At 51.3% G+C, this 14523-nt stretch overlaps 1 protein-coding gene across 5 annotated transcripts in view; it reads right to left on the bottom strand.

Moving 5' to 3' along the window:
* The window catches only part of KLHDC4 (kelch domain containing 4), a 48266-nt gene extending 42459 nt beyond the window's left edge, over positions 1–5807 (bottom strand). For 2 of the 5 annotated variants that reach the window (XM_045772727.2, XM_045772732.2), the window contains exons 1-2: positions 5640–5806; positions 2389–2480 (exon numbers count right to left, since the gene is read on the bottom strand). In XM_045772727.2, the coding sequence (XP_045628683.2) occupies positions 2389–2480; positions 5640–5738 (191 nt within the window). In that variant the 5' untranslated portion in view covers positions 5739–5806. Of the gene's footprint in view, positions 1–2388; positions 2481–5639 lie in introns of those variants that run through there. The other 3 variants (XM_087870390.1, XM_087870391.1, XM_045772731.2) reach the window with 3 other exon arrangements.
* Positions 5808–14523: the final 8716 nt, after the last annotated feature.

Below are 14523 nucleotides of genomic sequence, written 5' to 3'. Positions count from 1 at the left end.
TAGGACTACGCTGTGGAGAACAGTCCCATAATTAAACACAGAAGTAGCACGTGACCCAGCAATCCCACTCCTAGGTACGTGCCAAAGAAACCTCATAAACAGGGAAACAGGGGCTCGGACAGACACCTGCATGCCAACGATCATCACAGCATTACTCGCAGGAGCCCAAAGGTGGAAAGAACGTAGGGTCCATCAACAGATGAATGCGTGCATCCACACAGTGGAGCATTATTCCACCTTAAAAAGGAATGAGTTCAGATTCATGCTACGACACGGATGAACCTTACGGACATCGTACTAAGTGAAAGAAGCCAGACACAGAAGCACAGCTGCTGTGTGACTCCACTTGTATGAAGTATCTAGAAGAGGCAAATTGAAAACTGGGAAGCAGAGGTCACCAGAGGCCGAGAAGAAGGGTATGGGGAGTGAAGGCTCAAGGGTCCAGAGCACAGTGAACGTAAGGAATCCCAGTGAACTGCACAGCTAAAAATGGTTAAAATGGGAAATTCTATGTTAGATGTATTTTACCACAATTTTTTAAAAATTCCAAAAGGGGGGCGCCTGGGTGGCGCAGCGGTTAAGCGTCTGCCTTCGGCTCAGGGCGTGATCCCGGCGTTATGGGATCGTGACCCACGTCGGGCTCCTCCGCTATGAGCCTGCTTCTTCCTCTTCCACTCCCCCTGCTTGTGTTCCCTCTCTCGCTGGCTGTCTCTCTCTCTAATAAATAAAAAAAAAAAAAAAAAAAAAAAAAAATCCAAAAGGAAACCACCTGTTTCCCAACGTTCTTTAACCCCAAATCTTTTTTTCACTTAACACCTACTAAAATTTTCTGTGGAAAATTAACAAGCACAACTGGGAAACAGCAATCCCAGTCAGGCCCAGAGCCCCCACAGGGTGCCCTCAGGGTCCCTGCCCCCCATGCCCAGCCACACCCACCCCCTCCAGCCTGCACATGGGCGTCCTGAGGCTCTGATGCACCTGGGTGCACGCTCCTGGCTTCCTCATTAAATTACATGGCAGCCAACACCTGGGGCTACACACACTCACAAAACTTGGTAATTTTCATGGTTTTTCCTATAATATTCTGGAGGAGGAGGAGGGGAGAAGTTACTAAGGTTACTGACAGAAAGATCTCGTTAGAGAACAATCCACATTCAGAATGGCTTCCCTCAGGGGCACCGTAGGGACGAAACTTTCATGGTTTCAAGGACTCACTTGCTTTAACAGCTCCAAGGACAATATGCGTCTACCACACGTGTGACTTGTGTGTGGCCCCTGGGAGGAACACGCCAAATACAGGGGAAACTATACCGCACTTCCTGACGCTGTTTCTGAAGTGAAGACAGGGACAACCTGCAACTCCAGGAGCTGCCGGACAGCACTTTGCGTCGCCCCGTTCTGCACAGCGGCCACCACGTCGCCCCCCATCTCTGCACAGGGGAGACTAAACCCCGTGTCCGAGGCGGTGGGATTTGGGCATCAGAGGCACCACCGGCACCCCCCTCCCGACGAGCTGGACCCCAGGCCTCCACTCGGACTGGGGTCCCTCTGGTAAGATCAATCTCATTTCTGACAACGACGCTAGTGAGATGTTTATTCTAAGGGACAGGAAGCAAATCACTTCCCAACCAAACTGTCTCATGTGCTTGTGAAATTAATGCATTTCCCCTTCTCTGAAGAACATGTATCTTTTCTAGGGTCATTTGAACTTTCCTGATTCCTAACTCCACGTACTCAGCGTTTTCCCTCTAGCCTGTCAGTAGCAAATACAAGAATTACAGGGCCCTAAACAAACTTCTAACACAACTGGAATTCAGAAGCCGAGAGGACAGGAAATTGACACAGAAGAGTAAGAGGAAAACCAAAGCCTGCTCATTTTGGCTCATTCCAAGTACCTGAAATCCTACAGAAGACTCTGGAGTTCTTCACAGGATTCACGAATTCATTTAAAATGGCTTACGCACATTTATGTTTGAAAATCACACCTGTCATTACAAACAGCAATAAGAGACGGTAGTCTGAAGTTCTACACCTGTGACACACACTTTTGAAACACTTTAAGAACCAAAGAGCTCACTGGGGCAATGCTCTCGTCCATGAACTGTGACCAGCTGGGCAGCTTTCGAATGGCACAATCCCTGCTGAGCAGCTGAGGTGGGGGACCTCGTTTCTGTGTTTTTGTGACAACAGGGCTGAAACGCCTCACTCCCACTCTTCAGAAGAGTGAAAAAACCATTTTGTGGGAGCTTATCTGGAATAGGAATCGGTTTTAATGAGGAAAACATTCCATGTATCCAGTTATTTATGAAAACATGGTGCCAATTTAAAGTGGTTTTCCAATGTACACAAGAAATTCATCAGATGCTCGAAGAGTCCTTGCTGGCTTACCTTGGTGAAGGTGGGGGGCACGGTGTCTCCACGATCTGAGTCTTTGTGGCATCCAGTGTCTGGAAATGGGCTATCAGAGCTTCAAGGTCTTCCTAAAGGCAGACAAGCAGTCACACCTGAGACGTGTTCTTAAACCCTCTTACACCGTCAAAAACCTGCGTCAACCTTCCCACTGTGTCTGCCCCGCCCAGGGTCCAGCCACATTCAGGAATGAGAACATGTTCCTCCCATTTCGGAGACAGAGACTCTGACACTTGCACAAATACTCAGAGCTTGACCCTACAGGCAGTTTTCCGGAAGTACACATAGACGCACGCACATTGCATGTACCATCTCATTCCAGACCCTCACACTCCCCACAAAGGGCCTCCCACTTAGACAAGACCTCCCTGACTTCCTGCCAGCACCTTCAACCATTTCTCACACAGCCAGGCCTGGCCACCCCACCCACACGCTTTGCTGTCTGCATAGCAGTGTCTGAGACTTCCCCTGCTTGCTTACTCATTTTGTTTCCACCTCTCTCCCACCAAACTAATAAAAGGTGAGCTCCAAGCAAGACTTGTCCGTTGAGAACTGCACCTGCATGGTGAGAGTGCAGCAGCTATCAACTGCAGCCCATCTGCATAAGAAGGTCTCTATTCTTACACCCGCAGAAACAAATTTAGAAGTTAAGGTGCCAATTTACCTGCCCAGCTGGACAGCACTGGAACATGGTCTTCCTACTCCCAGGCCAGTCATATTCCTGCATCTACTAGTGATCTCACACACACACACACCCAGTGATGCATGACCTGTGCGTCTTGGGGAAAGTTCCCTTCCAGCCTTATTCTCTTCTTGCATGCTCTCTCTCCTCCCCTTGCTCATGCTGGAATCTGTGTCCCCACCTCCTTCTTCCCTGCTTCTCTCTCTCTCCAAGCCCACAGCCCTCATTCCTGTTTCACATTCCACTATGTAGGTAGATGTGCCCTGCACCTAAAAACACTTCCAGACCATCCTGCCCGTTTCATTTCCCACCCCACCTCCTGGCTCCAAGCTGCACAGGATGCCTCAGTTCCTTTCATCAGAATGCCACATTCCTCGGCCTGAACAGCGGCCCACAGCCCTCCGCCTCCCGTGTGTACCCATGAGCCCCCAGGAAGCAGCCACCTTCTGGGACAGAGTGCTCCTTACTATCAGCATTTCTTTATACTTTAACTACACGTAAACATATCCCTAAATAATACATACTAATTATCGTCTCACATTTTTCAATTTCATGTCACCAGCACCATATTGTGCATTCTCCGGCAACCTGCTTTTGTGCTCGACGCTGCTGAATGAGGTCTGACACTCCGACTCCGCTCACGTTCCCTGTGGCAGAGCTACCACTCCATCCCGGCGTCTCCGGCCATCCCGCTGCTGCTAAACTCTAGGTCAACCCCAATGCTTTGTTTCCACAAACACTACTGTGGCCATTTTTGTGAAACGTCTTCGTGTAGCTGGAAGTTTTTCCAAGGTAAGCCTTCAAGTGCATAACTGCTACGCGGCAGCTTCCAGTCCTCTCGATATGAACAAAATAGGATCCAAAGTGGCTCTGCCAATTTTCACACTCACGGTGGTCCGCGAAAGCATCCACTATCCTGCCACTTCCACATAAGCAGTTGCCTAAAGGCTGTCCTATTGACCACCATATCGCTAATGCAAAACCGCTGCCTCGGGGAGACGAGGCAAATTCCTGACCCACTGGAACCTCATGGAGACCTGGGTGAGGGGACTGACTGTTGGCAGTCACAGATACTCCAGAGCGCCTGGCCCAGTGTCATTCACCTGAGAGATTACCTTCCTGGGGGCAGGAGGGCTTCAACATGCCTAAGCGCGGAAGGGGGAGGAATGTGTGTGACACCGAAGTGGAGCTGTCAACCAGGTATCACACGAGTTCTGTGGCAGGAAGAATTCCCAGTTGTCTCCAAGATCTGCCCCCTTCAGGCCCTCAGCCAGGAAATGATGGGATGCACTCTCATGATGAGGTTACATTATATGACACAGTTGACTTTAAGAAAGGGAGAGTATACTCTGTGGGCCTGACCTAATCAGATGACCACTGATCTTAAAAATTTGTTTTGAGGACTGAAGAAGGCAACATGCGAAGTCCCAGGTCCCAAACCTGACAAGCGCGTGCACTCTCTCTCCACAGGGGACCCACTCTCATCCCCTAAGTATCGGGCTTTGCAGAGAGATGGGAACATGAGTGTAAACCAGCTAACAGTTATTGAGACCTTACTATGTGTCAAGCACTGTTCTAAAGGCACCCCACAAGTTAACTATCTTCCTGTGCCACGACCCTACCCAGGCCCATGCAGTTATGACCCCTACTTCACATGTGAAGAACTGAGGCACAGCGGTTGCACATACAGGTCATGCTCCTCTGAGGCCTTCCAGCTAGCTGTGGCAGAGAGGAGATTCAAATGCAGGCCTGTGGCTGCCCAGCCCATGCGCGTAACTGGTGAAGAACCTTAGAAAAGCGGAACCCAGAGGAGGCAGAAGGAAAAGCCCGACCACGTTATTTGACAGATGAGAAACAGAGACATGAATGGCTATGAAGAAAAAGGAGCAGTGTGGAGTCAGAGCTGGGAATTGGGAACAGCTGGTCAAACTATAACTCAGCACCACTTCACAGCTGAGACTTGTTTCTGACTTCCTCGCTGTCAGCTGGGCGGGCGGAAGCTACCTAACTCACCTGGTCGTGAGGACTTAAGCCCACGCAGCACAGCACCCAGTCGTGAACCATCATAAATCACCCAGGTTCGGAAGCCCGTGAGCAACCGCCAATAGAAATCAGAACGCCCAGCGTTAAGCTCAGCACTGATCCGTTTGCAGACCCGGCTGGGGGGGCGGGAGCAGAGAGAGAGGAAGACAGAGACTGAGAAACCGTGAGAGAGACAGAAAGGAGAGACGGAGGGCGGGAGAGAGAAGACAGCGGTGTTCCCACCAGCGGCTCTGGAATCGCCGCGGCTGCACTCGCTCCCACTGGACCTCACGGCTCTGGGCTGCTTTGAGGGTCATTCACCCTCTCTTTAAGAATGAGGACGGAGGCTCGGAAGCTAAGGCCCTCGCCCCAGACCACCCCGTCGCCGAGGCGAGCCCCCTCCCCCGGCCCCTACCGTCTCCCAGCCGAGGGAAGCCCTCCAGGACCCGGGAGCCCAGCAGCGCGCACCGGGTGGCGTGCGGCTCGTGCGGAGAGCGTCCCGGCCCTGGCTGCCGGCCCCGCTCACCTCCTCCTTCCGCGAGCGCTTAGACACCTTCTTCTCCATCTTGGCGGCCGTCTTCTCCGCCCCGCGGCCCTTCTTCTCCTTCTTGCCCTTCTTGCCCATCGCGCCGGTCCGAAGCGGGGCAGAAAGGGCTCCCAGAAAAGCTAGCAGTGGGGCGCGGCGCGCCGGAAATACGTACCCTCCGGGGCCGACGCGCGAAAACGCGTCACTTCCGTCCCGCCCCCGCACGCGCTTCCGGCCGGCGTGCTCGCACTCACGTGGCCTGGGTGCTGGGTGTGTGCGGACTGCTTGGGGGCCCTCAGGCTGCCGGGGGCATCGGCGGGAAGCTCCCGGCCTCCCTCTGTCCCGGAGGCCGGCCGGAGCGAGCCGGTGCTTGGCCCGCCCGCACGTAGTGACCCAGTTGGGTGACTCGAGCCACCTTTGCTGCTTCCTCGGACCGTGTTGCAAATTAAATGATTGCCGCCACCTCACTCCCCAGAAAAATGTTCCTACACTTTCAGGGATTTACAGACTCAGGTGAAGACGGGCCCTCCTCCCACATCAGAAGGGCCGCACTGTCTTAGGCGCTCAGGGTACCGTGCTGAAGAGGAAAACGCAGTTCTGCCCGCCGCCCTCCACTGAGTCCCCCCAAACGTCCCGCGGTGGAGGGCGGCTGATGACCCCTCCAAGAGCAGTCAGCTCGCCGGGCCCCAGGAACCGAAGCAGCCTGCCCGGACACTGTGCTCCAGGATGGGCTGGAACACCCTTGCGAGCGGCAGAGCCATTTGTAGGGCCTGGAGCGCTCTGGTTTGGACGCGGTAGAGCGAAAATTCTTAACGTTACTTAGAAAACGTCATCTTTGGCTTGTAATCAGGAATATAGAGCAAATTAAGGACAAGGACAAGCAAACGGCAAAAGGGAAGCATAAATCGTGAAAGGATCTAGTTTCTTTGTGAGTGAACCGCCACAGGGCTCAGCCTTAAGGAAATTACCTTGGATCTGTGAAAATTAATGAAAGGAAACCTTACTAAAACGGAGTGGGAGGCTAGAAGGTCAGTTACAGGAAGGACTGTCAGTTGTAGAGCCCAACAGAATCACTCCAGGCCCCATAGGGAAAGATGTACGCTGCGTTTTCTGCAAGACATAGACCACCCCAGCAACTCAGCCGCTGAGAAGTCATCATTACCCTGGAGTCCCGGTTTTCTCCTATGCACTTTTGTGGCAAATAAACCCTCCTAGCTTCCTCCTCCTTCTTCGTAAAATAGCACCCCCCCCTTTGTTGGACTTGCCTATGATTTTGCAACAGCTTGCGTGTCCCCAATTGCAATTCTTCTCCCATAGCTGAATAAACCCACTTTTGCTGGTAAAGTAACGGTTTTATTTTTAAGGTTAACAGATCCAACCGATTGGTAGTCCCCAAAGACCCAGGGATGAATGCTTTTCCAAGCAACTCCAACCCTTGTCCATAAACCTAGTTATTTTAAAATAAAAATGAGGTTTGGGTAAACTACAGGAAGAGGTAGAGGAGGATGCAGGCTGCCTTATCAGAAAGGAGCTACAGAATTTCACGGTCAGCTGGCTCCTGAGCCTCTAGACATAATCATCTCCGACACTGAGCTACAAAAGGCCAAGTCCTTGCTATTGTCCCCGCTTTCCTTCTAGTGCAATCTGACTTTAAGAACATAGCTAATCCTTTTGTACTTTTCTAAGAATATTGGATAACCTTGAGGCAAGGCACTTGAAGCCAAATGGCCCTTGAGTCACAGAGCATCAGTAGCAAATACATTACAGTGGGCCCCTCTTAAGGGCTGAGACAGGGAGAGCATATTCCCTACTAAGATTTAGAAGGGTCTGGTAGATGCAGGGTTTAATGCTTTTATTATCCGAAAGAATCTTGAAGCTGAGTTGGAAGGCTCTTGGGTGATCTGTCATGGTGATTTACGTGAGGCTGAAATTCTCATTACCCAGACAGAGAAGCTGGAACATTTAAAATGAGATCAGAATCCCAAAATAGTAAAAAGATTAACTACATGGTCCTTTTTTAGTGAAATCATATAATTGAAACTTTAAGGGGTTATCTTACGACTAATACATCATTAACTGTTAGTGTTTCTTGTCTGTGGTCAGGCGCCCTCTGCTGTCTTCAAGTTGGAACCCAGAAGAGAAAAAATTTTAACAAAGGAACTAACTCATTACCCTCACCGCAAATAGTGTAATTGGAAAATTCTCCCACGTGTGGTATAGATGACGTGGTTCTTTGCATGTTTCTCATCTGGAAAAATGAGAATATTTAGCCAGCCCACCTACTACACAACATTCTTGGGAGAATCAAGCAAAATAACAAAAAAGCTTAGAAGAGTTCAGCAAAACGCAAACTTAAGAGATTCCGTGTGCTGGGAAGTCACGAACTTGAGCGGCTGGCGACGGTTTCATGTAACAGCAGGAACTGGACCCTGCAACGCATGAACAGTACACCAGAACACGAGATAGAACACCCAAGACCCGGCCACAGCTCCCAGGAGCTTCGGTTATAACAAGACAGATAAACATGATGAGGCTCCTCAAATGCTTTATTGAAATGAAGGAAAGAATGAGGAGGGATGGGAGAAGGGAGGAGGAAGGAAGGAGAGGAAGGGCAGGGAAAGAGGGAAATCAAACCACTGTTTCACACATTCATCCAGTGTTCTGGATGTCTGGGGGGGAGGAAAATCCAGTCTCGTTGCCCCAACGGGTCTGAAAGCAAAATTCTCTCGTCTTTGGGGTTAAAGTGTGTTTAATTTCCAAATAGTTGGGGAACGTTTTTGTTATTTTCTCTAATTTATTTCATTTATTTGAGATCTCTAAGAGTTTACTGCTCTCAGTCTCCTTTTAAATGCTGCTTCAGGTGCATGTGACAAATTTTCATATGTTGTGTTTTGATTTTTCATTCAGTTCAAGATACTTCCTAATTTCCCCGTTGATTTCTTCTAATATCCCCCGGGTTACTCAGAAGTATGTTATTTAGTTTCCAAATATTGGGAGATTTTCCAAGACCTTTCTGAAAAGTTTTGTTTTCCTCTAACTGCTTGTATGATTTTATCTTCATTCTAATTGGCTGCGGTTGCACTAAGATATATTTAGATATTAATTTCTTTTAATTTATCATGCTTGGGGTTCAGAAGGCTTCGTGGAGCTGGGGCAGCTCTACCATTTTCTCTTCCGAGGATGCTGTTCTCTCTCTCTCCTCTTCCCCTAGAGCTCCGTTTAAATACACGACATCCCTTCTCAGTCTCTGATCCAGGTCTCTTAACTAATCTTCCCCATTTTCCATTTGTTTGTCTCTCTGTGCTGTATTCTGGATAATTCTTTCTGATTTATCTCCTAGTTCCTGGGTTCTTTGCTCAGGCCTATCAAATCTGTCTTTCTTACAGCCCAGGCAACGCAAATTTTGGCTGAAAATGCAAGGAAGGGCTGGGATGTGGTTACAGTACCCCAGGATCTTTCCTTCCCAGCCTGCTCAGCACCGAGGTGATGTCCTTGTGGCCCCCAAAGTACTGGGGGCCAGTGTTGCTTCTGCTCTACCCTCACCCGCAGGCCAGCTCTTAGGGCCTCAGCTCCACATGAGCTCCTCTGGATCCTTTTAGATCCCAACTGGGCAGCCTCGGACTTGATGAATTTTTTCCTTGCCCTTCGAGGCTGTCAAAACCAAAGTCAAACATGGCAACGCTTTCTCATGCCTGGAAGCAAAAGCCATTCACAGAATCTAGTTTCTACCCCATTCTTTCGATTCTCCTTTCTGTTGGGTTCTGATTTGGTCACCCTTTACTCCTTGTTAGTTCTGAAATGTTTCTAAGAAACTCATTTCCACATTTACCAAGCATGTTTAGTTGCTTTGAATAGGAGAATTGGTCCACATAACCCTGTCTACCGTGTTACAGTATTCCTTTTTTTAAGTGGTATTTTTCAGTATGTAATTAACATGCATTAATTTTCAAAGTTTGGAAAATACAGACAAGAGTGAGAAGGAAACTCGAAAGTCGCCCACGGGCTTCCCTCCCACGTGCAACCGCTCTCTGCGTTTGTAGGACTTTCCCGCTAACTGATGGGGAGCACAGGTCTGAGTCGCCTTTCCCTCATCTGCTGAGCTCTCGTGTGCAGGACCTCCTCCACTCTTGCTCTGCCCCGGTTTTCTTTATCACTGGTGCTCAGACATCACAGATCAAGGACAACCTGTAAGTCGTTAGATGCAAACACTGGGGAGAAGGAAACCTGGAAACCTGGATGAGATAGCCCAGAAAACGCAATAGAAGATGGGAGCCATGCTGGATACGGTCATCGCAGGTGCAGAAGCAACCGTTAACATCACGTGGCAGCGATGCGTCGGCGAGCAGGTGGCAGTGAAGCCTTGGCCCGTGCATGCTACCCACGTAGTCTGTAAGTTCGCAACCACTTGGTGGCAAGTGTGTCCCATAAATCAACCCAAACACAGCCCCGACTCAGCTTTCCTGAACGCAGTGGTCAGAGGCACCAGACGAGAGAAAATACAGTATGAGAGACAGTGTAAACCTGTCCCTAAGGATAGATTTGACTTTGAGAAGGTAAAACTCCCTTGCCAAATATTTGGAGATGTTGATCATTCTTAAAGTAACTTGATTCCTAAAAATCCCAGTAATATCACTATGTTGAGCATCTGACTCTTGAATCCCAGGAACCAGCTCGGTTTCCAAGGTCGGTCACCTCGTAGTCAACAACTTACACTAGGGCTGCTGGTGGTATCCCCCTAAATTCCAGCTGCCTGGCTGTGCAGTCAGAACACAGCCACCAAAACCTCCCCACTCTCAAGAAGGGCTTCTGCTGTCACAGTTCATCCACGCGGCTGTGACCTCAGGCCGGCGGGAGGAGGCAGATGTTAAACCCTTTACGGAAGCACGGTTGTGAAACCTGCATTCCGGGCACTGCGCCCACCACATCCTCCTTTCCTTGTCCACACTAGTGAATGATGCAATTAATAGAAAACATGTGCAATGGAAGACAGACCTTCTCCATCAGAGACTCTGAGGGCTGGTTTGCTATGAGACGCGCCCAGAGACTGGGCTGATGAATCCATGCAGTGTTGCCCAGTTGTTCAACGACACGCCCGGAATAACAGTCACCATATCTGATTTCCAGGTAAGTCAGGATTTTCCCCTAACACGCTTCCTCAAATGGTCCTGAGAATACACTAGAAACCCATTGTGTTAGAATCACCCACGTGCTGTGGCTCTCGTCTCCTAGATTTTAATCTCCCCTCCACCTTGTCTTGTTCACTTTCCTATCCCCAGACAGCAAGGTCACGCTCTTTGTTAAAGGTTAACGAACTATGGGTACACAGGGAGTGCATGAAGTCCCGTCATGACTGACAAGGGCTGCAGAAAGCCTCGTCCAGCTCGGTCAGACAAGGGGATACCTCCGTGGTCAAACGTTTCAGGATAGCAAGCCGCAGTGTCCCCAGGTCATCCATTCCCAAAGAAGAAGAACCACACGTATTTGAGAACTCAAGTGAGATGCCGGTGAAGATTTAGAAAGCTCTGGCAGAGGAACATGGGACCAGTGAATGAATTCACAGTGGCTAGAATGAGAGCTAATTTTGAGTAATTCTGGTGAATTTTGAGTAAGATGCAAATCCTGTCTTCCCTATGAATGGACTTTGTGTGAGGCTTGATGGTCTCAAACCATAATTCTGATCCTTTAACAGATCTGCTGTCAGCTCTCTGAACCATGTCTCACATTTTCCTTCCTTCCACCTCCCTTCCCTGTTTATTTTTTGCCCTAGTCTGAGAAGGAAGGCCTCCGAGGGGAATTTGGCAGCGATGGGAGACAGTTAACACTGGAAACAAAAAAAAAAAACCCAAGTAGGTCCTTCTGGAAAATGGGTGGAAACAGATCCAAGGCAAAATCCTAAGACCAGCAACGTTGCTGGGAAGCTGTGAGGTCCTCACACTCTTGCTCTGCCTCCTGGACCCTCCTGCGTGGGCCTCCGCTCTCTCCGGCCCCTCACGTCCCCTCAGAGCATGTCCCATGTCCTAGTCTCTCGAATATCCTCTCTCTACAAGGAGACAGTCAGCTAATGATTTTATAAGTAGTATAGATTGTTCCACGTTGTATGTCATCAGGGAAATGCAGAGTAAACCAAGCAGACGCCATCTCACACCTGCGAGAACAGCCAACACCCAGAACACGTTAGCTGACCGCTGCCGAGGACGTGGAGCGCCTTTCACATCACCGATGTGGTTCATGTTACCCCAGTACATTCAAAACAAGTCGCAGGCCCGTAGGACCAGCGCTAGGAGTCGGGTTACAGCAGGTGGGGTTTCAGCCGCCAAAGCCCACCACCCAGAAAGTGGGGTTAGGGACACACCCCAGGCTCCCAGGGCAAGCACGCAGGGCTCGCGGTGCCGTGACTAGCTGCGCCCCGGCTGATTTCTATTCATGCGTCTTAAAAGGTGGCTTCCTGGCGGGCGAAGCCCTTCTCCCGGATGTGGCTGAGGTTCCCAGAGGGACGAGGAAACGCCCACTGCCAGGCTGCGCCGCCAGCAGGGGGCGAAGGTGACCCCTCCCAGAGAAAAGCGGCTTTGGCCACAGGCACTCAGGCAGTGTCCACCTTGCTTTATGGTTAATAAACGTAGGGGCCCTGGCTGGCTCCGTCGGCAGAGCACGTGACTCTTGATCTCCCAGTGGTGAGTTCAAGCCCCATGTTGGCCGTAGAGATTACTTAAAAATAAAACTTGAGAAATATATATTTAATAAACACAATAAGGAAAAAAATAAAAACTAACAAAAAAAGGGAAAAGCATTACCACACTTTAAAATTACCAGGGACTGGGGCGCCTGGGTGGCTCAGTCGGTGAAGCATCTGCCTTCGGCTCAGATCATGATCCCAGGGTCCTGGGGTTGAGCCCCACATCTGGCTCCCTGCTCAGCGGGGAGTCTGCTTCCCCCTCTGCCCCTCCCCCCACCCCCTTGTTTGCACGCTCTCTTGCTCAAATAAATTATAAAATAAAATAAAATAAAATAACCAGATTATGGGAATTGGGCATCCTCCCCCTGTCCCCTACCCCTGCCCATTTCTGACCCTTGCCCCCTGCCTGGTTCCCCCCTAGCCCCCACACAGAAGTCACAGGGATCTGAATTTCTTGCGCCAACGTTCTTGAAAGTAGACGGTGGGGTGTCTCGTTTCCTCTTGGCATTAGACCACTCTGGTCTGCGACCCAGGTGGCCATTGCCCAGAGACAACCCGACCCTGTTCTGGGCCAACGACATGGGCAAAAAGGGCAGAGGGACGGGCCATCAGCACAGACAGAGCAGCAAGAGCAGACACGGCCTCCTTAGAGGTGATGAGCAGGCCGTGGTCCTCATGCCACCAGCTCCCATGGCCCCCCAACAGGCCCAGGGCTATGGGATTGGGGACACAGTGCCCACGACAATGACAAAGGAGGCTGGGAGGTGAGCATCACCCCGCCACGCACACCACACAACCCAGCAGCCTCTAAAGGCACCCGCGGGTGGCAGTGGCCTGGGTCACACCCGACTGGAGCCCGCCGGGCCTCAGTTTCCCCTCTGGCTCTGGCAGATGATGCAACACCGGTTCAAATTTACGAAGTCGTCCCGAGCATGCAATTCCAGAGCCGGCCACCAGAGGGCAGCCCTGTGCCGCGGACGGCGGGCAGTGCACCACGTGCCGCAAACCTTGCATCATCTCCAGGCGTGCTGTCCGGTCTAGGGACCACCGTGTCTGGGCATCAAAAATGCAGCCTTCCTGGGCGCAGAGGCGGCCTGCCGTGGCGCTCACGCCAGAGGTCCTTGGTGCGGACGGGGGCCCCACCTGCAGGCAGGCCGGGAGGGGGCCCCCACCCGAGACTGCTGGGAAAAGGGGCTTTTCCCAGTTCACTCTGAGCTCCCAGATGAACAATGTGTTGGAAGCCGCATCTTTGTTTTCCTTTGTGCTTTGAGAGGGGCTGCAGTGCAGACTTAGCAATAGTTCCACGGGATTAATTGAGGGAGGAAGTAGAGCTTGCCAGCGTTCACGCTCAGGCACACAGACAGTAGATGCGGGTGGGGGCGGGGGTGGGGTGGGCTGCTGCCCTGGGGCCCCGGGGAGAGTCTGGGGAAAAGGGCTCCAGCCAGATCCCAGGATGTTTGCCGTGCCTGGCGTCACCATCGCCCAGTGTCTATGGGAACCCGTGAATTACTGTTTGCTCAACGGTTCGAAGACACGGTGCGGCAAGGATCCTGACAGGTGAGGAGAGTGAGGGCCAAGGGCTCAGCGCGGCGGCTGTTGGCGCCCTCGTGACCCTGACCGGCAGCGTTAGCATCTCCGTCATCAAAGCGCCCTTCTCGGAAGAGGCAGCTCCCGGCTTCCTGCAGATAACCACACGCCCTCTCCCCAGCTGGGCTCGCCGCGGGCTCCCTGGCGCTTTGTCCCTGCGCACCCGCCTGCCCCCTCCCCTTGCCCCAGCCTCTCAGCACTTTCACCTGTGGCTCAATGGGGTTTTTGTGTGTTTTTTTTTCTTGTTGTTGTTTGTTTCTCATCAGATACACGTGTTTTCTTTTGGAATAATTTCAGATTTCCCGAAAGGCTGCCGCGATAGTTCCGAGCTGTGTGTTCATGTTCTGTGACCGTGGCGAGTGGGTCCACACAGAGAACCCCACGCTGGGGCATGACTGTTAGCTGCACTCCCGATTCATTCGGATTTCGCTGGCCCGTCCACTGGTGTCCTTGGTCTGGTCTGATTCAGGATCCCAGGCCGGGTACGACGCTGCATTTAGACACAGCTCACTTCTCAGAGACCAGACCCTAACCCATCCCACCCGGTGTAGGGCCTGGGCCTGGAGGATCCACCCGCTGCTCCTGGGAGGCCACATACCCGTGCGTGGGAATTCGCAGCATCTC

This window comes from Ursus americanus, chromosome 21 (assembly GCF_024610735.1).
Source record: "Ursus americanus isolate L20-20 chromosome 21, mUrsAme1.1.p, whole genome shotgun sequence".
Taxonomy (NCBI): Eukaryota; Metazoa; Chordata; class Mammalia; order Carnivora; family Ursidae; genus Ursus; species Ursus americanus.
The sequence above is the reverse complement of the archived record's forward strand: the minus strand, read 5'-3'. Positions and strand labels throughout refer to the sequence as shown.